Genomic DNA, 26,128 nt, shown 5'->3' with positions numbered 1-26,128 from the left:
GATTAAATTCCATCTACCACTGTTCTGCCCATTTTACCAAATAATCAATTTTATCTTGTCTTCTCACTGCCCATTATGCTGCTGGCATTTAGTGCAGCAATGAAAGTCTTCCATCTCTGGTGGCGCTCAGGACTTCCTTCATGTCAATAGCTTCCTCTCGGTTTTCACTACTGTCAGATTCAAGTTCCAGCTGGAGAATCAGGAATACCATCACAGTCAGATGTGGAAGGAGTCTTCATTGCTATTTCTGTAACAATTTTGTTTTACCAGTCAGGGTTGTTAGCCCCAAGCTGAACCTCCAAACATGGAGGGTTGGTGGACCACTCTTAGTCTGGTCTCTACCCTTTGACCTGGCATGGGTGACCCTACCAAATGCTAAAGCATAAAGCCTGGCTCCAGCCACCGTAGCTCTCTGGGTCATTGAGGCACGCAAGCCTCCAAAACCTATGACAAGGTTGTGAGCCTCTTGGAGGAATATCATCCTGTAATCTATGACCATCTTCCTCTCAACATTGTAGCATTATTTACTGACCACAGCCTACAACCGTTCACTAGTTACTGAATATTAATTATTCAAAACTACTTGTATTCACAGAAGAAAACAAATACTGTATAAAAATCTATCAAGAAATAATTAATGAGGACAGTCACTATAGCTTGAGGACTGTCCCACAATTCCATGGGTTGACATGACTTCTGGTTATGAGAAAATAACAGCTTCTTTATTGTTCCACACTGATTTGCAAATGAGAATCTTCATAACACATGCAATGTATCAGCCTTCCAATGTTGTAATGCTAACTTGCCATGAAACATCTCTTAAATTTGAAAATAAATTTAGGCAAACACCATCAATAGTTTAGCAATGATTTAATACTTAGCTGATTGCTTATTTTCAGAAAAGGTATCTAAATCATTTTCTTTGTACTTAAGTAACATACAATGCTACTAAGTCTCCAATTGAAACATTACCTGTAGATTTGCTATATGAAGCTTTCTAAATCAATATTGATGGTATACCATTCTATACTGTTATAAATACATTTTACTTGTAGCACAACAAATAGCAGTAAAATCAACAATTAATCTTAGTTGTGGTTGACGGAAAAATATCACTCGTTATTTTATTAAACCAGCAGCACCTCCTCAACTGTGACAGGCTATGTACCCAAACTTTTAGAATCGACTGAGTGTACCTTCAGTTTAATTAATTACCCGAAGTCCCTTCCATTACTTTAATGGGAGACCAACACGACCAATTGTGCATCATTAATTTAGTGCTAACATTAGAATGCAATCAGGCCTATTTGCTCATCTGAAATTGGCTTTGAAACTATTATCATGACATGATGCAACATTAAAATATGTTACAGAATTCACTGATCAATCAGTGATCATAAATACAATATCTTTCAGAATTACAGGAAATTTACTTTCCAGTACACTGCCATCGGTGTGTGGTTGTTGGGTGCAAATTGGCTGCCTTGTTTCCCACATAATAACAAAGAGAGACCACAGTCAAAAATACTGCATGAACTCTTTTGGGTGCCCTGGTAAGAATATGAATAATTCTTTCTAAATGCAAGTCTTTATCTCTTTGCAGCTGACAAAATGCAGTATCTGGACTCGTTCTCAAAGCAAAAGAATACTTGACTCTGGATTAAAAAAGATGGGTTGGATGATGCTCAATCATAATTTGCTGTGCATTGCACAAATTTAAATATCCTCATCCCAAATGAATAATAACATTTGGAGGCATTTACTTCCAGTAAAGGAGTCATCCAGATTCACCAAACTTCCCAGCAGTAAAAAGTGACTTTAAACCAAACGATGTTCATTTTATATTCAACTGAAATCAAAGTTTTAACAAAATATTTCCAAGTTATGTCATACTTGTTATAGGAGCAGCATTAGGCCATTTGGCCCATCGAGCCTGTTCCACCATTTCATCATGGCTGATTCATTTTCTTTTTCAGCCCCAATCTCCTGCCTGCTTCCCATATCCACCCACACATCAGCTCTTTAAAAGGGGGAAAATTGCTTTTACATAATGCTGTTGTGGTGAACTACATATACCGGTACCTGTCTGAACATGCCTCCCCACCCCACTGACTGCTCCTGTGGCTCCTCCCACTGACCGTGGCTCCTCCCACGGACCCCAGTATAAAGGCGATTGGAGCCTGGGCCCTGCCCTCAGTCTCCAGGATGTTGTGTGGTGGTCAGTTGCTGCTTGTTCTTTCTTCCAGCCAATAAAAGCCTATATCTCGTCTCACGTCTCGGAGAGTTATTGATGGTGCATCAGCTGTTCACCACTTCAAAATATCTCAGAGTACTTTACAGTCAAAGTAGTATTTTGAAATATAATTGTTAATTTAATATAGTAAGCTTGCAGCCAATTTGTACAAAACAAAGTCCCACAAACAAATATACAAAATTGTACTATGATCCCTTTTCTGTGATGTTGAGTGAGGGATAGATATTGGAGCCTCATGGTCAATCTCCTTGTCACGCTTTGAAACATTCCTCTGAAAGAGCAGATGGGACCATCCCATCCCAAAGATGTAATCTCCAAAAATGCCAGCCAAGATGGTTATGCTCAAACCCAGAACCCACAACCTTCTGACATGATTGCTATAAAATGAGATTTATAACCTAGATCATAATAACATGTTAAATATACCTCAAATGTGATGCAAAGTTTTTCAAAATATATTATTTTGTACTTTAACACAGTATTTAGTTATCTGATAGAGAATAACAATTATATAGAATTATATTTATAAATGAAGTAGTAAAAGTGTCCAATGTGCAATTCATAACCCCCTTCAGGATAATTAAGTAATTTAAGATTCTTAAATCTAGTGACTTCAAAATTTACATCAAATATATGGTAGGTAAGAGTAATGATGTGCAAATTTAAAATTGCAGTCACATGCCCCTTTACGCCTTAGTTCAACCAACTCTGAAAGATTTCAATCACATCGTTCTCCAAACCAGAAGTCAATTCTATGAAATGATCAGGATACTTGTGAGCTTCTGCATAATAGCCCCATATCGGTCCCAATTTTCCGGGATCTATTGCAATCTTGAAAGATGCTCTATAAAGAAAAGACCCTGGCAGTTCTGCATACCTTTCTTCGATCTTAACAGTTTAGAGAATCATATTAACACTTTCTTGTCTTAAGAGCAAGAAAATCAATTATGAGCTTCATTGAGTAATGCACTGAGGATTCACAACTGACACATATTCATTCCATATAATTGATCCTGTGCCTGTTTATGGGAACCTTCCCAAATATTAATTCGATAAAATCATGCAGAGTTTTCAACACCATCTCCAGATTGTTTTCCCCTTTGGTGACTGGAAAGGGCATAGATTTCAAGGTGCAGTCTACCGAGACAAATTTATAAAACTTTAAAGGGCAGATATTTCCCTTTTCCATGCTGAACAGCAAACCAACAATGGCAAGTTCACTACATATTAAACAGTTGCTTGAATTTTCTTTCTATTATTTTGCTGACAGCTGCTTTTCAATTGAACAAAATTAGATTTTGATAGACCCAAACTGAATTTAATCCTCAAATTTGAGATTAGTGATAAAATGCATCCAACAGAAATGAAGAATCAAATATGTATTCAGTGCCAGATGTGAATGAAGGAATCATGCTCCAATAGTGTTTAAAATGTGATTACTGAACTTAATTACTTAGTATTAATATATAGCGCAATTTTTGTAGGGCAAACAGAAAGATGCATATTAAAATATTACCCTATGTCAGAACACAATAATTTTTTTTAAAGTCTGAGAACAAGAAGCTAAGTATCTTACATTTAAAGGCACATTCCTTTACAAATAGATTGCTGGGCAATAAAATAGACTTTCAGTCTTCAGTAGCATTTTGATAAAAATTTCCAATATATTTCTGCAGTTAAACATTTCTTCTGATACATTCTATTACAACTGTAACAAAACTATTAACTTGAAACTGGTGCTCACCTTATATCACTATTTCCTCCAGTCTGAATATCAAGAAGGTTAGTATCTAGATATAAATATCACACTGACACAAAACAGTGTTTCAAGCATAATAAAAACATAGTTTGTATCAGGGTGAGACAAAAACTCTCAAGTTATTTTCTTATGATAAAAGTTACATTTATATAGATCCTTCACAGAGCCAAGTATATTTTAGTATCTATGTTTTTTTACAAAAAAAATCATGTCCTTATTGCACCAGAGAGGAATGTTCCTTTAAGATTTTAATAATTATAAACCTACTTGCAATTTTACTTTATTAATATTTATAACTCTCTTTAAGACAGATTATAGAACATTGTAACTTTAGTATTTAAATTATGTTTTTTTCCCCACAAAACTAACTTTTTTTTTGCATTGACAGTGGTGGTGTTGTAGCTGATAAAAAGGTTCCACATTAGACATGCTAAGTCAATAGTCATCCAATCCTCCTAAATCAGCCTTTGGTCTATGAGTTGCAAACGATGCAAATTAAGAATAGAATCAGCTATGATCCGGGCTGTGGACCTTTGGTAGCCTCCAGACGTCACCATCAGGATGGGTATCTTATATTTGCGGGCTGCCTCAAAAATTGCTTCATCCCTTTTAATAATTCCCTAGAGAAAAAAAGAATTAATATTTAAATTACTACAACACAAATTTTTTTAGTTTGTATCATTATTAATTATTGTTCCCCAAAGGCAAGGCAAAATGCAATTGCTATTATATCTTTTATGAGTATTATACTATTATTTCCAATTATGAATCAGATTTTTTGTAAAGTCACAATCATATTGAAATGGCCAAGATTAAATTATAGGATAATAAGCTCTTTAGCAAATATAAATTGATTTTGTAGTAGTGAAGCAGTAATTATTTTTTGTTAATTTGAACAGAAATCGGTATACTCATTTATCCACAAATCATAGACAAGCATAATTATTTAATAGTTAAAGAGATTTTAAGAACATATGCATCTGAATAAGTGGCATATGAAGCATTTATTTTAAAATGCTGTAACTTTCCTACGGATCATGTACATAGCGGTCAGTAGCAATTGTGGCAAATTCTAAGAACAAAACTAACTAAAAATGAGGAATGGATTCACAAAATTCATTTTAACTCTGGAGAGGAAGAAATGTCAAATCATCATGATGTAATGCATAATACAAAAGCAGAAATTACATATATCACTTGCTTAAGCTAATGAAACTCATGGAACAGATAACATTGAATTGAGAAAAATAGCTAAGTATAACGAAGCATTCCATTAGGTTTCTACGAGAAACAATGCTGGTGAATTTTAATTTAGAATGAAGAACAGTACAGCACTGGGCAGGCCATTTAGCCCATAATGTTGCGCTGATCTTGATGCTAAATGTCCTGTTCCTGGGTATCATCTACATCCCTCTGTTCTCTTCATATTCATATGTCTAATTCCATCATTACCCCCCAGTACCCATTCCTGGCACCTAGCACTCTCTGCATAACAAAAACTTTGCCTCATATGTCACCTTTATACTTACTCCCTCTAACTTTAAAAGCATGAACTCTGGTGTTTCACATTTCTCTCCTGGGGAAGGTATCTGCCTACCGACCCAATCTGTGCCTCTCACAACTAAAAAATAAACTCTATCTCATTTCCAGTACAAAATAATTATTATTCCTTATCTGACACTGCAGAAAAAAAACAAGAATAATAATAAAAAACACGATAAATATAAACACTTAAGATAGCTTCTACACATAGGTTGATTGTATGCCCATAAAATGATGCTAAGCACATGAGTGTCTGTATATTAGGTAACTGACAGGAAATGATAAAGTAGTGGGTGCAGGTGTTGATCAGCTTGGGGAAAGTAACTGTTTTTGAGTCTGGCATTGCTGCTATGTAGCCTCCACCCTGAAGGGAGAGGGACAGACAGTCCAGAGCAGGGTAGGTAGGATCCTTCATGATATTACTGGCCCTTTTCCAGGACCTTTCTGCATATGTGCCCTTGACAGCAGGTAGGCTGGTGCTGGGGATTCATTGGACAGTTTTGACGACTCGGTATAGAACTTTCCTGGCCGCCGTAGTGCAGCTTCCTGATCATGCAGTGATGCAGCACGTTAGGATGCTCTCTACTGTGCATCTGCGCAAGGACTTGAGTGTTGACGTGCATGGGCCAGCTCTCTTCAGCCTCCTCAGAAAGTAGAGGCATCGGTGAGATTTCCTGACAGGATGTGGTCTGAGACCATGAGGATTTGTGCGAGATGTGCACTCCCAGGGGGTTGAAACTGCTCACCATTTCCACGGCTGTGTTGCCGATGTAAAGAGGGGTGTAAGTGGTGCAAGTTTTCCTGAAAGTGGTGTGACTTCCTCACAGTTTGCACCCTCTAATCTCAACCGCCTCCACAGTTTCTATCCTCTAATCTAGGCAGCTTCCTGGTAAACCTCTTCTGCACCATTTCCACATCCTTCCAATAATGGGATGACCAGAACTTCAAACAATACTCCCAAGTGTTGTCTGGCTAAAGCTTTACATAGCTGCAAGCTGCAGTATGGCCTCCTTACACTTTAACTCAATATCTCTGCCAATAAAGGGGAAAATTCCATACACTTTCTTTACCAGTTTATCCAAATGTGTCACAACTTTCAGTGAACTATGGACCACTACCCCAAGATCCCTCTGTACCTCAATGCTTTTAAGTGGCTTACCATTAACTGTATGCTTTCTCCTTTCATTTGACTCCAAATTATAACATCTCAAACTTGCAAGGATTAAACTCTACCTGCCACTTCTCTGCCCATATCTTACTATATTCACTGATGGTCCTTTACATTGTCTACATCTCCACCAATCTTGGTGTCATCTGCAAACTTGCTAATCCACCCAACTACATGTCTCTGTGTTTAACTGGGCAGGGGTGTATTTCAACATAAGGCATTTTTAAGGGATAACTTATTTTCAAAGTTGTTTCATTCATCTACATGCAAAGTACAAACAGCTGGGCTCCCCTGAATTGATCTCACAAACCTGAGGTGAGACAGCCAGTCCTCCCAGCTGATCACCATCTAAGATGTCAGTGCCTGCATTGTACACAATGATGTCTGGAGTGACTTCATTCAATGCTTTTGCCACATGTGTTTTCACTTTCTGCAGATATTCTGAATCCTCCGTGTCCCATTCCAGCTCAATTTTCCACTTGATGGCTCCTGGTAACAATTCATGAATAAACTATTTTCAGCAATCAATCATTTCACATAGCTAACTCAAAACAAAATAAATCTTTTAACATTGTGGAAAACAATACAAATTAAAATCCCCAAACAGTTATTTAATACATTATTAACAAATGTACTTTATGATAGATTATTCACTTGAAAATGTTAGATCTCACAATGACAAATTATTTTTGATTGAAAATCATGCATGGATTTCAAAAGAATTAAATGTGCATAAAGTACTAATATGCATCATCAACGATTATAATTTATCTTCAATTAATTAATGCACAATTTTTTTTCTCAAACAATAAAATGAAGAATTTGACCACTAATATAAAGAACACTGATACTACAACTAACGTTCTCATTAGAAACAGGGATATTTAGTAAATTCAGTGGCAACTGAATGAACATAAAGACAAGAATGCCTTATTTGGCTGGCAAGGTACAACAAAAAATAATTCTGCATGGTAAAGTTGAAGGAAGTTCAAGAAATGATGAATGGAGAGGATCGCAGAAATGCAGAACTGTATACCAAATTATTGCAAATAGCTGGCTCATCAAATGCCTGTCTCTTCCCTTTTTCTTTCTGTATATCAAAGTAGAGGATCTGATATACTATCTGCATACCCTGTGCATAGTCTGTAATCTGCATATTATATGTAATGATTTTTAGACAGTTAATGTGGTTCCAATGGATTTATTACAAGGAGTTTTGCAGAAAAATGCTGACATGCAAGTGTCTGGAAGAAAGAAAAATCCACCCAAAACACAGCAATAAATGTAGGGAATCACAGGATGTGAAAAGGTCTTCGTTAAGATTAACATTCGATATGATTATGGATTAACTCCGCTTTCCAATTCATCCCATAACTTTATATATTTCTTTAGCCCAATGAATGGTCTAACCAAAATCTAACTAACCAGATGAATGCCAAATGACAGCAGAGTAGCGCAGCTAGGAAGACCGTAAGACATAGAAGCAGAATTAGCCATTTGGATCATTGAGAATGCACCACCATTTGATCATAGCTCATTTAATATCACTCTCAATCCCATTTTCCTGCCTTTTCCCTACAGAATTCGGCACCCTTACTAATCAATGACCTAGCCACCTCCACTTCAAATATGCTCAATGAATTGGCCGCCACAGATGCCTGTGGCAAAGAATTCCACAGATTCACCACCCCCAGCTAAAGAAATTCCTCCTCTTCTCTGTTCTAAAGAGACCAGACCTCCTCCTATTCTGAGGCTGTGACCTCTAGTCCTAGACTCTTCCACTACTGCAATATCCTCTCCACGACCACTCACTTGATCTAGTCCTTTCAGTACTTGGTAGGTTTCAATGAGATTTTCCCTCATTGTTCAAAACTCCAGTGAGTATGGGCCCAGAGCCATCAAACACTCCTCATATGTTAACCCTTTCATTTGCAGGAACCTCCTCTGGACCCTCCTTTTTTGGATATGGGGCTCACGATACTCCAAGCGCAGTTTGACTAATTCCTTATAATGTTTTAGCATTACATCCTTGCTTTTAAATATCCTAGTCCTCTCAAACTAAATGTTAACATTGCATTTACCTTCCTTATTACCCACTCAATCTGCAAGTTAGCCTTTAGGGAATCTGGCACAAGGACTCCCAAGTCCCTCTACACCTCCGATTTTTGAATTTGCTCTCCATTTAGAAAATAGAATTTCCTTTATTCCTTCAAAGTGCATAACCACACACTTCCTTAAAATGTATACCATCTCTTCTTCAAATTCCCTGCTTCCTCAACATTACCTGCCCTCCACCTATCTTCGTGCCATTCACAGACTTTGCCAGAAAGCCATCAATTCTGTCACACATTAACACATATTGAGAAAAGTAGAGGGCTTCACGCTAACCACTGTGGAATTCCACTAATCACTCGCAGCCAACCAGAAAAGGGCTCTTTATTCTCTCTCTTTACCTCCTGCCAGTCAGCCAATCCTCTATCTGTCCTGGAATACCACGGGCTCTTACTTTCTTCAGCAGCCTCAGGAGCAGCACCTTGTCAGAGGCTTTCTGAAAATCCAGGTCAACATTTTGTCTATTATGGCTGTTAGTTCCTCAAAGAATTCCAACAGATTTGTCAGGCAAGATTTCCCCTTAAGGAAACTATGCAGCCTTTGGCCTGTTTTATCATGTGCCCCAAAGTATTCCGAATCCCCATCCTTAATAATGGACTCTAACATCTTGCCAACCACTGAAGTCAGGCAAACTGGCCCATAATTTCCAGTCTTTTGCCTCCCTCCCTTCTTAATCAGTGGAGCAACATTTGCATTTTTCCAGTCATCCAGAACCATTCCAGCATTGAGTGATTCTTGAAATTCACTACTAATGCCTCCACAATCTCTTCAGCTACCCCTTTCAGAACTCTGGGATGTAATCCATCTGGTCTAGATGACATAACTACCTTCAGATCTTTCAGTTTCCCAAGCACCTTTTCCTTAGTAATAGTGACTACACTCACTTCTCCTCCCGACTCTCGAATTTCTGGCACACTGCTAGCATTTTCCACAATGATGACTGATTCATTCAGTTTGTCTGCTATTTCTTTGTTCCCCATTACCATCTCCTCAACATCATTTATCTGTGATCTGATGTTCATCATTACCTCACTTCTACTCTGTATGTATCTGAAAAAACAATTTATTCTCTTTTAAATCATTGGCTAGTTTACCTTCATATTTCATCTTTTCTCTCACTGCATTTTAGTTGCCTTCTGATGAATTTTGAAAGCTTTCAAAGTTTTTGCTAAAATGTATGCACTCTCTTTTGCTTTTATGCTGTCTTTGACTTCCTTTGTCAGCCACCGTTGCCTCATCCTCCCTTTACAATACTTATTCTTTGAGATGAAATAAACCTATGGCTTCTGAATTACTCCAGTAGCTCCAGCTATTGCTGCTCTATTATCATCCCTGGTATTGTCCCCTTTCTCATGCTTCTGTAGTTACCAATCATAATATCAATATATCCTATTTTAGATTCACTCCCTCTCAAACTTTTCTATCATATTTTGATCCCTTCCTCCTAAGGGTTCACTTACCATAAGATCCTTCAATAGAGCACACTGCTCCAGTCACTCAAGTTCTATCCTGACCTCCAGTGTTACCATTGCGGAGTTTGCACAACTTTGTGACCATGTGGGCTTCTGCCAGGTTCTCTGGTTTCCTCCCATATCCTAAGGACATGGGAATTAGGTTATTTGCCCATGGTAAATTAGCCTCAGAGAGCAGGAGTTTGGTAGAATTTGAGAGAAGTGGATGGGGATTTGGGGAGGATCAAAATGGGATTCGTGATTAGTGAAAATGGGTAGTTGACGGCTGGAGTGGACTCAATGGGCCGAAGGGTTTGTTTCCATGCAATATAAGTCTAAGACTCAAAGTTTCAGTACCTTATAAAGAAATTTTGCCTCATCTCCACCTTGTGACTGTCTCTTTATCCAATGACTATACTCCCAATTTCAAGGCTTCCACTCTAAGGTAGACCTGCCCTGGCAAGCTCCTTGAGAACTTCCTATACGTCAATGAGATCACATTTTCATTTTTCTAAACTCCATTTGTTCACTCCAGTTATACTTTTCTTGCTGGACAAAACCACCACCCCAGGAATCAATACCATGAATTTTTGTGCACTGCCTCCTAAACAAGTATATCCTTCCTTAAGTAAGGAACCCAGGCCTGCACACGGTTTCACAAGGGCTGGTAAAATTGCATCAAGACTTCTTTACACTTGTACTTGTAACTATAATTGCATGTTCCACCAGAAGATGTAACATCGCATTTTTATTTTGGTGTACAAGTTCACTCACATCTCCCTGTATACCAGCATTTAATAGCGTCACACCATTTAGGTAATAGGCTGAAACGAGTTAGCAGTGAATCCAGAAGACCTGCCACAGCTAATGATAAACTACAAAGAGGTATCTTCTAGACATCTGTGCCTGTGCAATGCAAGATGGATATCAGGAACATGTTGAAGGTCAGATGATTCAATTCTCTTTTCCGAAAGACATACCAAGCCTAAGAGAGTTCCACGAATTGTTGAACTCTCTTGGTCAGTGATGCCCCTCAGATTTGTAATAGCCAGCCAGTAATAATCAGAAACTGGTTTAATAGCACAGGCATATGTTGTGAAATCTGTTGTTTTGCAGCAGTACAGTGGGATACACTATCAATTAAAATCATAAAAAAATATATGTATTCCTCCTTGATGGTAGATATGAGGAGACGGCAGGTCCTGGGTGATGTGGTCCTTCACGATGGAGCTGCCAGAGTTTGAAACTCTCTGCAGCTTTTTCTGATCCTGTGCAGTGGCCCTTCTTCACCAAACACTGATGCAACTAGTTAGAGTCCTCTCCACAGTACGTCGGTAGGAATTTGCTAGTCTTTGGTAACAAACCCAATCTCTTCAAAGTCCTAATGAATATAGTCACTGTCGTGCCTCCTTTGTAACTGCATCAACATGTTGGGCCTAGGGCAGAACTTCAGAGATGTTGGCACTCAGTAACTTGAAATTGCTCACCCTTTCCACTGCCAGTCCCTCGATGAGGACTGATGTGTGTTTCCTCGACTTCTTCCTGAAGTTCACAAACAATGTTTTGATCTTACTGATGTTGAGTGCAAGGTTGTTGTTGCTACACCACTCAACCAGCTGATCTATCTCACTCCTGTGCTCCTCTTCATCAGCAGCTCCTGCAGCCAAACTGGTGCCAAACGCATTGCTTCATAAGCTTTCCTTTGGTACACTGGTGAGGCTGAGAGTGGGATCTTGACAACTGGGCATCTCAGGATCTCCATACCTTCCACCCAGGCTTGTGATGATGATCACCCATTGTCCTTAGAAACAGATGGATGAAGGGGAGTTTTATTCTCCCCTTCAATGCGTGCATAAAAGGCATTGAGCTCATCTGTGATGAAGAAGAAGAAAGCCCTTAACTCCGAGTGGAGTCATCGGGATGCCATCATGATGGTGTTTTTTTTAAGCAGGCTTTCTCGTTTTTATGAGGCCGAGTTGCCAGCTTGATGCTCAACCCAGTACAGATGGAAAGCGTGCAAGGGGGCAAGCTGGATTCGAACTCGAGAGTCTTCACTCCAAAGTCCAGCGCTGATGCCACTACTCCACCAGCCGCTGAAGCATCACATACATTCATGATATTATGTTTCATCTTTAAGAAGTACTAGCCTGCAACCCCTACCAGAGCTGATGTGCATCCGATTCAGTCCTATTCAATCAGAATTGTTTTTTTCCCCACTCTTAAAATAGCCTTTCATAGGTTGTACCTGGAATTCTTGTATATTTCTGGATCACTGGTCTTGAATGCTACAGATCTAGCCCTCAGCAGACTATGATTCTCATTGTTCATCTATGGCTTTTGATTTGGGTACGTCCTGTATGTTCTCAAAGGCACACACAAGTCACGATGAAGTCAGAGACAACTGTGATGTATTCAATCAGATTTAAAGATGAATCCCTGAATATTGTCCAGTCCACTGATTCAAAGCTGTCCTGTAAGTGCTCATCTGTCTCCCTTGACCATACTTCTGTGGTTCTTTCCAGTGGTGCTGTGGTCCTCAATCTCTGCCTTTATGCTGGGGGTAGAAGTACAGCCAGGTGATTGGACTTCCCAAAGTGCAGTGTGGGATGGCATGGTTAGCGTCCCTGATAGTGTTTCCAATCTTCACTTAGAAGGCAGGTTTAGAAAATAATTTGTTTTATTTTCTTCTTTACCTCCATTTACATATGCGTTTGGCAATTAAATAAAACCAACTTTATACTTAAAACTTCATCTTAACATTTTTAGCTTTTTAAATTTTTATTTTGTTTTAGTCAAATACACTTTGAATTAGCGAATAACCTTTTGACAGTAGGAACTGTTAGAAAGTTACAGGCGGTATCTTAAGTCTCCGTCCCACAGCCTAAATACTGTACAGAACACACCATGAAGAGATGTGTCAGCAGTGTTTAGTGAAGATGCAGACCCTGTGTGGGGCCCACTACAAGGCATGGGTTGAAATCACTGCAAATTATTTTCTCAATTTTTCTATTCTTCTTGCCAAAGTAGATAATCTCACATATTTCACATTACTCTCCTCAGTCTTCTTCTTGCTCATCATCTACCCTGTCTATATTTCCTTCAAAACTTGTTATACTCTCCTCGTAGCTTTCTATTCCACTTTGCTTTGAATTGAATGCACACTTAAAAATATTACATTTCGCTCCTATATCTCAATCATTAATACAGATTGTAAATAAATGATTCCCCCAGGACAGACCCCCTAATGTACCTTATTAGTTACAGCTTGCTAGCTTGAAATGACCCATTTATCCCCTTTCGTTGTCCCCCATTTGTTAACCAATCTTCCATCTGTTAATATATTGCCCTCATTCCCATGAGCCGTATCTTGCATAGTACGCTTTTAGGCGGTAACCTTACAGGGGCCTTTTTAAAAATCCAAATACATTATGTACAGCAGCATTCCACCTGCTTTCAGAAGACCACTTTCCTCCCAGTACCTAAAAAAAAATTAAGATGCCTGAACAACGACTGCACTGTGGCTCTGAGTTGTATCATCCTGAAGAGCCTGGGGAGGCTGGTCATTACACACATTCAACTGCACTTTCCCAGTCAACTTTGAGACACTACAATTCACCAAGCACCAAAACAGATCTGCAGTGGGTGGCATCTCCCTGGCCCTACACTCATCTCTGGAGCACTTGGATAGTAACGACAGATCATTGTTTAATGACTACAGCTCCAATACTACAATTCCAAGCGAACTAATCATCAATACGAGATCCTACCGCCAAACACATCTTTAACCCTCCCCCCCCCAACCTGTTTCCCGCAGGGATCACACTCTCCGTGATAGCCTTGTCCATTCCCCCCTCCCGACACATACCCCTGAAACACACCTGCCCATTCACCTCCTTCCTCATCTACATTCAGGGCCTCAAACTGTTCACCCGTGTTACTGACGTGGCCTCCTCTACATCAGTGAGACGTGACCTGGATTGGAGGGGCTGTTCTGTCTAGCACCTTGGCTCTTTTTGCAACAGGCAGGATTTCCAGGTGACTAACCATTTTAGTCCCATTCAGTATTCTCATATATATTGGTCCACGGCCTCTGCTACTGCCACGACAAGGTCATTCTTAGGTTGGAAGAGCAACACCTGATGTTCCCATCTGGGTAGCCTCCAATTTGACGGCATGAACATTGATTTCTCTACCTTCCGGTGCTTTCTCGGCCTCCTCTTTCTCTCTATTTCCAGTCCTAATTGTGGTTTCCCTCTTACCCCTTCTCATCTCCTCACCTATCACCTTCCTTTGGTGCACCTCCTCTTTCCCTCTCTCCCATGGCCCACTGTCCTATCCTACCAGATTCCTCTTCTTCAGCCTTTTATTTCTTCTTACTTCATTCCCCCCCCGCCTTCACTTATTACCATCCAACTTGTAGTCCTTCCCCCCTCCCCCAATTTCCTATTCTGGCTTCTTCCACCTTTCTTCCCGCCCTGATGAAGGTTCTCGGCCCAAATTCTTTACTCCTTTCCATAGATGCTGCCTTACTTTTGTGTCCTAACAAAAAGTAATGGATACAGCCCAGTCCATCACAGGTAAAGCCCTCCCCACCTTTGAGCACATCTACATGGAGCGCTGTCGCAGGAAGGCAGCATCCATCAAAAAGGACTCCCACCATCCAGGCCATGCTCTCTTCTCACTGCTGCCATCCGGAAGATGGTACAGAAATCTCAGGATCAACACCACCCAGTTCAGGAATACTTATTACCCCTCAGCCTTCAGGTTGTTGAGCTAGAGGGGATAACTTCACTCACCCTATCACTGAACCATTTCCACAAACTATGGACTCACTTTTAAGGACTCTTCATCTTACGTTCTCAATATTTATTGCATATTTATTTATTATCTCTTTTGTATTTGCACAATTTGTTGCCTTTTGCACATTGGTTGTTTGTCCATCCTGTTGGCTGCAGTCTTTCATTGATTTAATTGTTTCTTGTACTTACGGTGTATGCCTGCAGGAAAATGAATTCCAGCATTGCATATGGTGATGCATATGTACTTAAATAATTTACTTTGAATTTTGAATTGCTGAGTTCCTCCAGAATTTCGTGTGTGTTACTTTGCATTTTCAGCATCTACAGAAACTGTTCTGTTCATTCCTTTCCTCGATGGTGGTTTATGGACATGACTAAATTGGCTATCATGTTTGCCTATATTAAACAGTAAATGGATTTTACAGAGCTTTGGGATCTTAAGGGCAATAAAGCTGCTTTATAAATGTAGCAACAGACACAATACACTGAGGAACTAAACAGGTCAGGCAGCATCTATGGAAATGAATAAACAGTCAAGATTTTGACTAGGTCTCGGCCTGAAATTTCACCTGTTTATTCATTTCCATAGGTGCTGCCTGACTTGCTGAATTCCTCCAGCATTGTGTTCAAAAAAAAAGGTCAAAATTAAATTTATTATCAAACTAAACATATGTCACCACGTGCAATCCCAAGATTCATTTTCTTGCAGGCATACTCAATAAATCTATAGAATAATAACCATTACAGAATCGATGAAAGACTGCACCAACTCAGCCGTTCAACCCGTGTGCAAAGGACAACAAACTGTGCTGATAAAAAAGAGATATTAATAGAAAGTTAATAAACAATAAATATCAAAAACATGGGCTGAAGAATCCTTGAAAGCGAGTCCACTGGCTGTGGGAACAGGGGGCAAGTGAAGTAGATTGAAGTTATCCCCTTTGGTTCAAGAGCCTGATGGTTGAGGGGTAATAACTGATCCTGAAACTGGTGGTGGGAGTCCTGAGGCTCCTGTACCTTCTTCCTGATGACAGCAGTGAGAAGAGAGCATGTCCTGGGTTTTGAGGATCCCCTTTGATGGATGCTGCATTTCATCTGGATGTGCTCAATGATGGGGAGGGCTTTACCCATGATGGGTTAGGTCGTATCCACTACTTTTTGTAGGATTTTCCATTCAAAGGCATTGATGTTTTCATACCAGGCTAATATGCAGCCAGTCAATACACTCTCCATTACAGATCTATATATGTTTTTCAAAGTTTTAGTTGTCATGCAAACTCCTAAAGAAGTTCTTTGCAATCTCCTAAGGAAGTAGAGGTGCTGCTGTGCTTTCTTCATAATTGTATTTCTGTGCTGCGCCCAGGACAGGGCCTCTGAAATAGTAACTCCGAGGAACTTAAAGTTGCTGACCCTCTTCACCTCTGATCCTTGGATGAGGGCTGTCTCATGGACTTCTGGTTTCTTTCTCCTGAAGTCAATAATCAGCTCCTTGGTCATTGAGAAAGAGGTTGCTATGGCACCACTCTGCCAGATTTTCAATCGCCCTCTGACATGCTGATTCATCACCTCCTTTGATTCAGACCACAACAGTGGTGCTGACAGCAAACTTGAATGTGGCATTAGAGTGGTGCTGAGTCACACAGTCATTAAAGTGTAGAGTAGAGCAGGGGCCTAAGCCCACAGGCTTGGGGTGCACCTGCACTGATGGAGATTGTGAAGGAGGTGCTGTTGCTAGCCTGAAGTGACTGGGGGATGGAAGTGAGAAAATCAAGGTTCCAAGGCACAAAGACATATCGAGGCCAAGGTTAGGAGCATATTGATTTGATTTCCAGCGTTAAAGGAATTTCTTGTATCTAAATACATGTTTTTCCTCTTTGCACACATTTTACAATAATTGGAAATGAAAGTGTTAATGATTCCAAAACAATTATTGAGCAGATAGCAGTATTTAACATATTGCATTGATCCTCTTAAACGGAACTTGAATACTGCCGAGGTTTGCAGCTATAGTTGTATTCTTAACAGTGAATGCATGTTAACTCCCATTGTCTGCTGCAGGAGTCATTATTTTTGGTTTAATGTTACTTACTCTGAAAGTGAACAGAGATCTCTGTGTTTAAATGAATTTCAAACCTATTCACTCTATTTGATCACAGATGTCACTTTGACTATTCGTCTCCTGTTTAAAGGATTAAAGGACTGGTTTGAAGGCAGCAGAATCTGAACATAATTTCATTTGGAAGTTTTGAAGAAATAAAAACTTTCAGAGTAGATTTTCAGTTTGCCATCTGGCTGTAAAGTTGACACTGCAGATCAGTTGCAAGTTCGAGAAATCTGATTTTCATTTCCATTGAAATGGTGCTCAGCTATTGTAGACAAAGCATTTGCTGATGAGTGAATGGGCACAATTCCATTCCAATTTTTGTTGAATTTTTGTGCCATCTGCTTTAATTTTATTTGAAATTCAGCAATAAATTATATTTTAAAGGAGGAAAGGTCAAAATTCTGAATCATATAAAATAAGCATTTTACAATGCAATCCCTTGTCCCTTCTCAGTAGAAGTTAAGTTGTCCACTTTACACAATTTGATAAATAGCAGATAAAAATGTAGGAACTAATGTAGTTATATGTGGATTTTAGCCTTTGTAATAATTTATTTCAATGACAAATATAATTTGAATAGAAAAGCTCAAAAAGAAGAACTAGCAGCAGCAGTCGGCATCTGGTCCTTTGAGACTGCTCTGTCGTTCATCAAGAGCACAGAATGAATTAAAAACAAAATAATCCTTATATATGATTTGACAGCTTTGACATGTGCAGCCTCCCAAATCCAGCATGATAGAGAATGTAATATAGATTTTCTCAGCCACAAGCAAAGGAAATTTAAGGAGAATCAGCATCTACAAACTTTTAAGTGAAGCGGTTGTACAGCATTCCAACACTTACACACATTACAGGATAATATTACAGACTCTGCAGGTAACATAGAAACCCACAATTTATCTGACACTAATCAAAAAGATAGCTAGTTGTGGATCAAATAGTGCCAAAGTAGGTACTTCCCATATTTGTAGGGCATAAAGCCAACAAGCAGATACAAACGAAATGACCACCACATATGAGATATATATGAAAGCTCGTTTGACTCATTACTTATTCCTCTATGACATGAGAACAGAACATTTAGCCTCTAATCCAAAATCTTTGATGCTGGCAGTGAATTTTTCTGTGGAAATGATCTAAGCTTACATATTGAGGACTGTTAGGTACATTAGCCAGGGAAGAAAATTAAAGTCACAATTTCCAAACAATCTAGATAAATAAAAGCATCAAATGGACAGGTGACTCCTCAGCCATCAACTTAGAAATTGGTTATGAAAGATCAAATTCATCACAGTTGTAACTGACTTCAGTGAATATGAAATGGATGTCATACTCCAAAATACACAGGGCACAACCCAAACTTAGTTGAACATAGTTCTACTGAATTGCCACAAATAAACATGATAATTATTCTAATTATTTTATGCCAGTGTTTATGTTTCAGGCAAGTCTCTATCGATAATATTTCATCTAATCTGATGAGAATATTCTCCCTCCCCCATCTTCTTTGTAGCATAAAACTAACTTGTCTTTTCCAGATTTGATGAAGGACCTTCAAGCTGAAAAATAAATTTTGTTATCTTTCCACAGTTGCTGCTGAGTATTTCCAGCATTTTTTTTTCTTTCAGGTTTCCAGAATCAGCATAGTTTTGAAAAGATCAGCAATACTCTTTTGCTTTTTGCTTATAATATTAAACTAACTTTGCTTGAAATGCATCGTCCCCGCTTGCCTCTGCAACTCCATTTGGTTAAAGAGCTTTTTCTTAACTTCTCTTTAAATATACTTGTGAGCATCTTATAATTAATTTTGGACTACCCTCCGATGGAAGTATCTTCTCCATGTCTACAGCATCAAATTACTACAATATTAAAGAGTTCAGATCATTTTCAGTGTACTGCTTTTGAAAGTAAGAAGCCCCAACCTGTCAAATTTCTTAATTTTGATGTATTATAATTTTTCTGCACCTTCAACAGTCTCTCTATAAATATTCTGTGTGCTTTGAAGGAGGTTAGTCAAGATTCTTAATGGATTCTTAGTGTCCAATTCAATTATTTAAATACATCAGTACAGATCTCAATGAATTTGATCAAAAAGGCGGCTCCTTTTTCCGCATTATTTATTTCTTTATTTTTATTGTCATTTAAAGCGATTTATTACTGCTACAAAACAACAATTTCACGATTTGCATCGGTGAAAGTAAACTTGATTCTGATTTTGACATCAGGCAAAACACTATATGTTATAACTCTGTTCTAATAATGGGCACAGCCATTTTACTGCTCTCCTTGCTGCTTTTCTCCATTAGATATGGATTGCTGAATCTTTGCAGTCTTAGGTAAATCTACTTGATCCTCCTTTGATCCAAATTAAAAAATCTCCTTTTCAGCAAATCAGTGCTAGCTCCACTCAGCAAAGTAATGCACTCTGTGTTTAATCAATAGGCAGTGCACACGAGGTTCTCAATAGTGCTTCTATTTTCCTCAACATCTGATCCCCCAAAGGGAGTCTATGGATACTTAGAGGTCCTTTACAAACCCAATTAAAATAGATGTGGATGGGGTTCATACCAGTACAAGTTACCTTTCCTCAGACAGAACAGGAATCCGGAAGGACAAGGCTAAAATCATTCAGCAGGGCTCTAATATTTGATATTGATTGGAGTGTTAGCAATGAAATCACAAAACCACCCAAATGCACTGAATCAAGAGGTCACAGACTGTAAGGAAAGGATGGTTTAATTGACACCTGATTTACATATGATTAAGTGTAGTTGTTTCATTATTAACAACTACAACACAGACATTTTTCATGCAGCATTTTTGAACTTGAAATATCTTATCAATTCATGGTGTTAAGTTTGGAGGTCAGGATTTTAAAGAATAAACAAAATAATATTGAGAAACATTTGGGAACCAAAGATTGCTTTATGCAGAACTTCAAAAACTTTAAATAGACATTGTGATAAACCTAGAAATTCAGTCATGGAGCCCTCTGATATGTTTCCAATGTTGAAAATGCATAATTTCATCACTATCTGTGCTTGCCTGGAAACACCTGATCCCATGTAATGTCAGGAGCAGAACTGGGCTGACTTTTTCAACCTAGGAATACTGGGTGTAGTAGGCCATATCTCAAGAGCAAAAGGGCATTTTAAAGATATTCTGCCTAAACCTCATGTATAAAGCAAAGCATTTTGTCACATCTAAGGAGCACCAACAATTATAGAGGCCTAAAATGGACCATGGCATTAAATGTAAAGCACTGATCACTGCCAAAGATTAAACAATCAACCAAATTCAACCAGTAAACACAAGAGATCTGGGGAACCTTGAGCAAGACACACAAAAGGTACAGCAAGTCAGGCAGCACCTATGGAGGGGGAAAACAGGTGACGGTTTGGGACGAGACCCTTTATCAGGTCTGGAAAGGAAGAGGGAACAAGCCAGAATTAGGTGGTTGAGGGAGGAGGAGTGGGAGTACAAGCTTGTTCACTAAACCCTCCCAAATGATCCCCCTCCTGCCATTACCTCTGCAAGCCTGACAAGTGCTACACCTGCCCCCACACTGCTTCCCTCAGCACCATTCAGGGCCCCAAACAGTTCTTCCAGGTGAGGCAGCACTTCACCCGCGATGCTGTTGGGGTCATCTGTTGTATCCGATGCTCCTGATGCAGTCTCCTCCACATCAGTGGGACCTGACGCATGTCGGGGAACCGATTTGTTGAGCAGTGTTGCCCTGTCCGCTGCAAAAAGGCAGGATTGCCTGGTGGCCACCCATTTCAATTTGACTTCTCATTCACCTTCTGACATGTCTGTCCATGGCATCCTGTACTGTCATGATGAGGCCACACGCAGGTTGGGGGTAGCATCGCCTCATATTCTGTCTGGATAGTCTCCAAGCTAATAGCATGTACATCAATTTCTCCAACTTCTGGTAATTTCTCAGCAACCTCTCTCCTCCTTCTCGTTTTTAAATTCCCCCCCAGTTTTTCTCTTCTCCTCGCCTGCCCATTCTGGTGCCCCTCATTCAACCCTTTCTTCCACCGTCCTCTCCTATCAGATTCCTTCTTCTTCAGCCCTTTATCTCTTCTACCTATCACTCCCAGCTTCTTCCCCCTGCCCACCTAACTACCTCCCCCTTCACCTCATCTCACCAATCACCTGCCAGCTTGTACTCCTGCCCCTCCCTCCAATTTCTTATCTTGGCTTCTGCCTCCTTCTTTGCCCGATGAAGTAGTGGATGCTACCTCAGTAAATATATTTAAGACAAGGTCGGATAGATTTTTGCATAGTAGGGGAATTAAGGGTTATGGGGAAAAGGCAGGTAGGTGGAGATAAGTCCATGGTTAGATCAGCCACAACCTTATTGAATGGCAGAGCAGGCAACATGAGCCAGATGGCCTACTCCTGCTTATGTTCCTTTCCAGTCCTGATGAAGGGCCTGGGCCCATAACATTGACTGTTTATTCCCCTTCACGAATTCAGTTGCTGAATACATTCTACAATGACATCGAAGCTTAGATTTGTTTTTCTCTTTCTGACACTTATTCTGAAAAGGACAATCAAGCTTGATTTTTTGAGGCTTATCATTAACACAGACTGTGACCACTGTTGTCATCACAGGACTTTTGTAACTTTTGAAAGGAAAATTTGGATTTGCCATTCATACAGCAGAATTCTTAATACTCTTATGTCTGTCTAATCTGATCTTTTCCTGAAAATTAGATCTGACATTAAGAACAGAGATAAACTGGTGCAAGGGTACATTATACATTTAATATAATACAGAAGGATACTTGATGTGAGTTCCTTTCCTGTGTTCTGAGATCTTTTATTTTACTTTTGAGATACAGTGTGGAATAGGCCATTCTGGCCTTTTGAGCCATGCTGTCTAGCCTAATCACATGGCAATCTACAATGAGCATTTAACCTACTAACTGGTACATCTTTGTACTGTGGGAGGAAACCAGAGCACTCTAAATAACTTATACTGTCAAGGGGAGAACATACAAACTCCTTACAGGCTGCAACAGGAATTGAACCTGGGTGGCCTGTATGGTAAAGTGCTGTGCTAACCACTATGCTACCATTACTTTCATCAGAATACTCAGTATGTAGTTTCTCCAGAAACCCAAGATATTATGTGACAAATGTAAAGTGAAAAAGATTTCTGTGATCAATTGTTCATGCAGATTCTGCACAGGAGCAATCATTCCAAAATCATTCAAATTCAGATTCTAATCAAAGGTGTTTACAAATTATTTATAGATGTTGCCACACAAAAAGAAATTCACTGCATGTACGGTATATCTGGAGATGAAATGCTAATTACGTTTGAAATGTAGAAATGATTACTTACGCTTGGCAAATCCATCCCCTGGGTAGATATATCTATTAAAAACATCCATAATATAGACTCTGTTGTCATCCATAAAATCTCTTTCGTGTCCATTTCCCTAAGAATTAAAAAAGACAATTATTATTTCAACTAATGTTCTTCACTGGACTCCTAAAAATACTGAGTATTATGCCAGCATAATATTGAAGCCCCTGTAAGTCAGCAACAGTCTTGATTGCATTGCATTTGTTGAGATTTGAACGATGTTTCAAAATAATCAAGGAGCTTCACTATACTCCTTCATGAATATCTAAGCAATATCTGTTACAATTCTGTTTGGACATCCAACTGTTACCTTTATTAATTATGTGATTATGTCTGTAATATCTTTATTTACAAAATGTAAACTAATTATATAAAATGATATTTGCATGTAATGGACACTTAATATTAAGGAACAATCACAGCAGCCTAAAATTCTAATCGCCTGACACTTTAAAAGCTAAATGGACAACTGCCAAATTCCCCTGACCTCAAAAGCAAGACACTCAAGGGACCTTAGCAACCTAACCATCTCTCCAAAGCATTGAAAATCAACAGGATGGAGCCTATGGATGGTGGACAGAAGTCCGACACCCTGACGTTCAGGTAAAAATAAGAAGGGGAATCTTGCAATATTGAGGTGGGTTGGGATGGGAAAATTCTGTGTAGCTGAAGCCAAATTTTTCCTTGTGAGACCAAAGCAAAACTGAACTTCCTAGCTACACAAGGGAAAAAATAATTAAAAATGTAAAATCAAAACCCGTTGGTTTCTCTTGGCCCCGGCTCCTGCTCCCATTAACGGTGCAAACTCAATGGACTGAATAGCCTAATTCTACTCCTGTACCTTATGGTCTTAATCGGATGGGAAAGTCACAAAAGATTCTTTGCGCAAACCACATATTAAATTAGCAGTCAAGCCTAAATGATATTATAAATGCCCATCTGAACATTTAATTAGCAGATCTGCCATTTTCCTCAGAAAAACAAGCCAGCATTCCAGAATATTGGAGCAACGTCTACACTAAATCATCTGCTTGAAATTAACAAACAATCCAATTTCCATCAGTAAAATTCAAAATCCAACTGTTATCCTCAGTTAATGAGGCAGTGAAAAATTCCATCATAATATCAATGTTCGCCAACTTGATTTAATGGAACATTATTAAGACCGCAAGTTGAATTTTAAAACAAGACCAAGTAGAGTGTAAAAAAGTACCGATTTCTTGATTACATCAGAAACATTGGTCTTTTGGAAACATTTGGATAAATCTAAGACTTTTACTGGAACAAATTATTGGAATACAACTTCCACATAGCCCAACATTATTTTTATTAGGCGATATTGAAGGGATAATACCGAAACCTAAATTGAATAAATATCAGAAAAAATTTATAAAAATTGCATTGGCAGTAGCCAAAAAAGCTATTGCAGTTACTTGGAAATCAGATTCATACTTAACTATGGACCGTTGGAATAATGAATTATATAGCTGCATTCCACTTGAAAAAATTACTTATAATTTAAGAAATGAATATGATATATTTTTGAAAATTTGGCACCCCTATTTACAAAAGATAGGATTATCTTCAAAGGTCCTTTGAAGATAAAATTATTAGTTATTTGGGGGAAAAATAAAGATATATACTAAAGTTATTTTGAACTCCATGGTGCATGTGGGGATCCTCCGATATCCAGGCAATTATTCTTTCTTCTTTTTTCTTTTTTTTAGATAGGGATGTTAAGGGGGGGAAGGGTTAAGGGGAGGGGGAGGGCTAATATTAATTTTCATTATTCTATCATTCTATTCATTGTATTTAATTCTCTTAAAAAATTTAATAAAAAATATATTTAAAAAAAGACTACAAGTGGTGGATATTGCCCAGTGCATCATGGGTAAAATGTTGTTGCAGAAAAGCAGCATCCATCATCAGGACCCCCACCACCCAGGCCATGCTCTCTTCTCACTGCTGCCATCAGGAAGAAGGTACAGTAGTCCCAGGAATCACACCACCAGGTTCAGGAACGGTAATTACCCCTCAACCATCTGGCTTTTAAACCGAAGGGGATAATTTCACTCAACTTCACTCGTCCAGTCATTGAAATGCTCCCACAACCTATGGACTCACTTTCAAGGACTTTTCATTTTATGTTCTTGATATTTATTGCCTGCCTATCTATCTATTTATTTATTTATTTATTTGTTATTTCCCTTTTTTTGTATTTGGTTTGTTGTCTTTTGCACACTGGTAAATGCCCAAGTTTACCAGTGATTCTATTATGGTTATTATTCTATCATGGATTTATTGAGTATACGTGCAAGAAAATGAATCTCAGAGTTACATATGATGACACTGATAATAAATTCACTTTGAATCACAACACATTTCATAGAAGCAGGTTTGCAACAGCTTGCTTGAGGGTTCATCATGAAGTTATTAGAACAGTTCCTGATTATGAAGGTTGTGATGGAAGGGATAAAAGATGAAAGTGGAAGAAAAGGAATGTTCCAAATGCCAGAGTTAGTGAAGGAGCTTATTGACTGTGGTATCGGAGGAGAGGAGAGAGATAGTAGATAGAATTGAGCAGGGAGATGCGTATCCTCAGGCATGATGTGAATGTGAGATGTTGGGTGCAGGAAGGGACAGCGGTGGCAGATTGATCACCACGAAAACAACAAAACAGGTAAGCCCAGAGCTGAGAAAGACATGAATGAGTATCTCAGGCGAAGTGGAGCCAAACTACTCTGAACAATGAATGTAAATGCTCATCAACCAATGAGCACATTCATGGTAGGTCACAAGCTTCTCAGACAATAAAAGCTGACATTAGATATGGCACAAGATAGCTGAGGCAGTAAGTGATCAGCCATGATCTTACTAAAAAGGCTTGAGAGGCCTTCCTGCTATGGCAGGAAGTAGCCATAAATGATATTATGGAGGTCTTACAGAGAGAGGGGTATGGAGTCCAGGTTTAGACGTGCTTGACTATGATTAGCTCTCATCTGTCTGCTGAATTCATATAGCAATCTGATGTGTACTAAAGTCTGTACACCATTACGTAAGAAAGCTACGTTATTTATGCTATAATAAACCTCTTTCATGAATTCTAATCCTGCTTGTGTTTACCACAACATAAAGTGCTGTGCAAAGGCATTTTAGAGTAGTCATTAATCACATCCCGCTAGAGCAAAATCTGAAAAATGCCAGGACAAAAAGGGCACCTCTAGCATTTCCTGCATTTTATGATCTTCACTATTGAAGCTGAAGTCAGCTAAGCCCCTGTGTATTAATTTAAAACAAACTGGAAAGGGTTTGATTTTCTTGCAATCCTTCTATGATCTTATCTTACCCACTAGTTCTGTCGAATTTATTTCAAAGCCTAATTTATTTAGTAACCTTAAAGTATTTCAACAAAACATCCCAATAGACTTCATGAGAAAATTATTTTTATTTTAGCAGAACACCAACATATGGTACCAACCTAAAACTTGATCTCAAACCATAGCTTTTAAACATTACTTTGGTGTTTTAGAAACATTTGTGCTGAGATAACTGAAAC

General features: G+C 38.9%; 1 protein-coding gene across 4 annotated transcripts in view; it reads right to left on the bottom strand.

Annotated features, from left to right (window-relative positions):
- Window positions 1–855: 855 nt before the first annotated feature.
- Window positions 856–26,128, bottom strand: part of hdac11 (histone deacetylase 11) — a 105,579-nt gene continuing 80,306 nt past the window's right edge. For all 4 annotated transcript variants that reach the window (XM_073072162.1, XM_073072160.1, XM_073072161.1 and 1 more), the window contains 3 exons: window positions 22,549–22,645; window positions 7,034–7,212; window positions 856–4,633 (listed from right to left, as the gene is read on the bottom strand). In XM_073072162.1, coding sequence (XP_072928263.1) covers window positions 4,469–4,633; window positions 7,034–7,212; window positions 22,549–22,645 — 441 coding nt within the window. In that variant the 3' untranslated portion in view covers window positions 856–4,468. The remainder of the gene's footprint in view (window positions 4,634–7,033; window positions 7,213–22,548; window positions 22,646–26,128) is intronic.

The sequence above is a fragment of the Hemitrygon akajei genome, chromosome 19, assembly GCF_048418815.1.
Source record: "Hemitrygon akajei chromosome 19, sHemAka1.3, whole genome shotgun sequence".
In the NCBI taxonomy this organism is placed as follows: domain Eukaryota; kingdom Metazoa; phylum Chordata; class Chondrichthyes; order Myliobatiformes; family Dasyatidae; genus Hemitrygon; species Hemitrygon akajei.
This window is presented reverse-complemented; position numbering and strand designations above follow the sequence as displayed.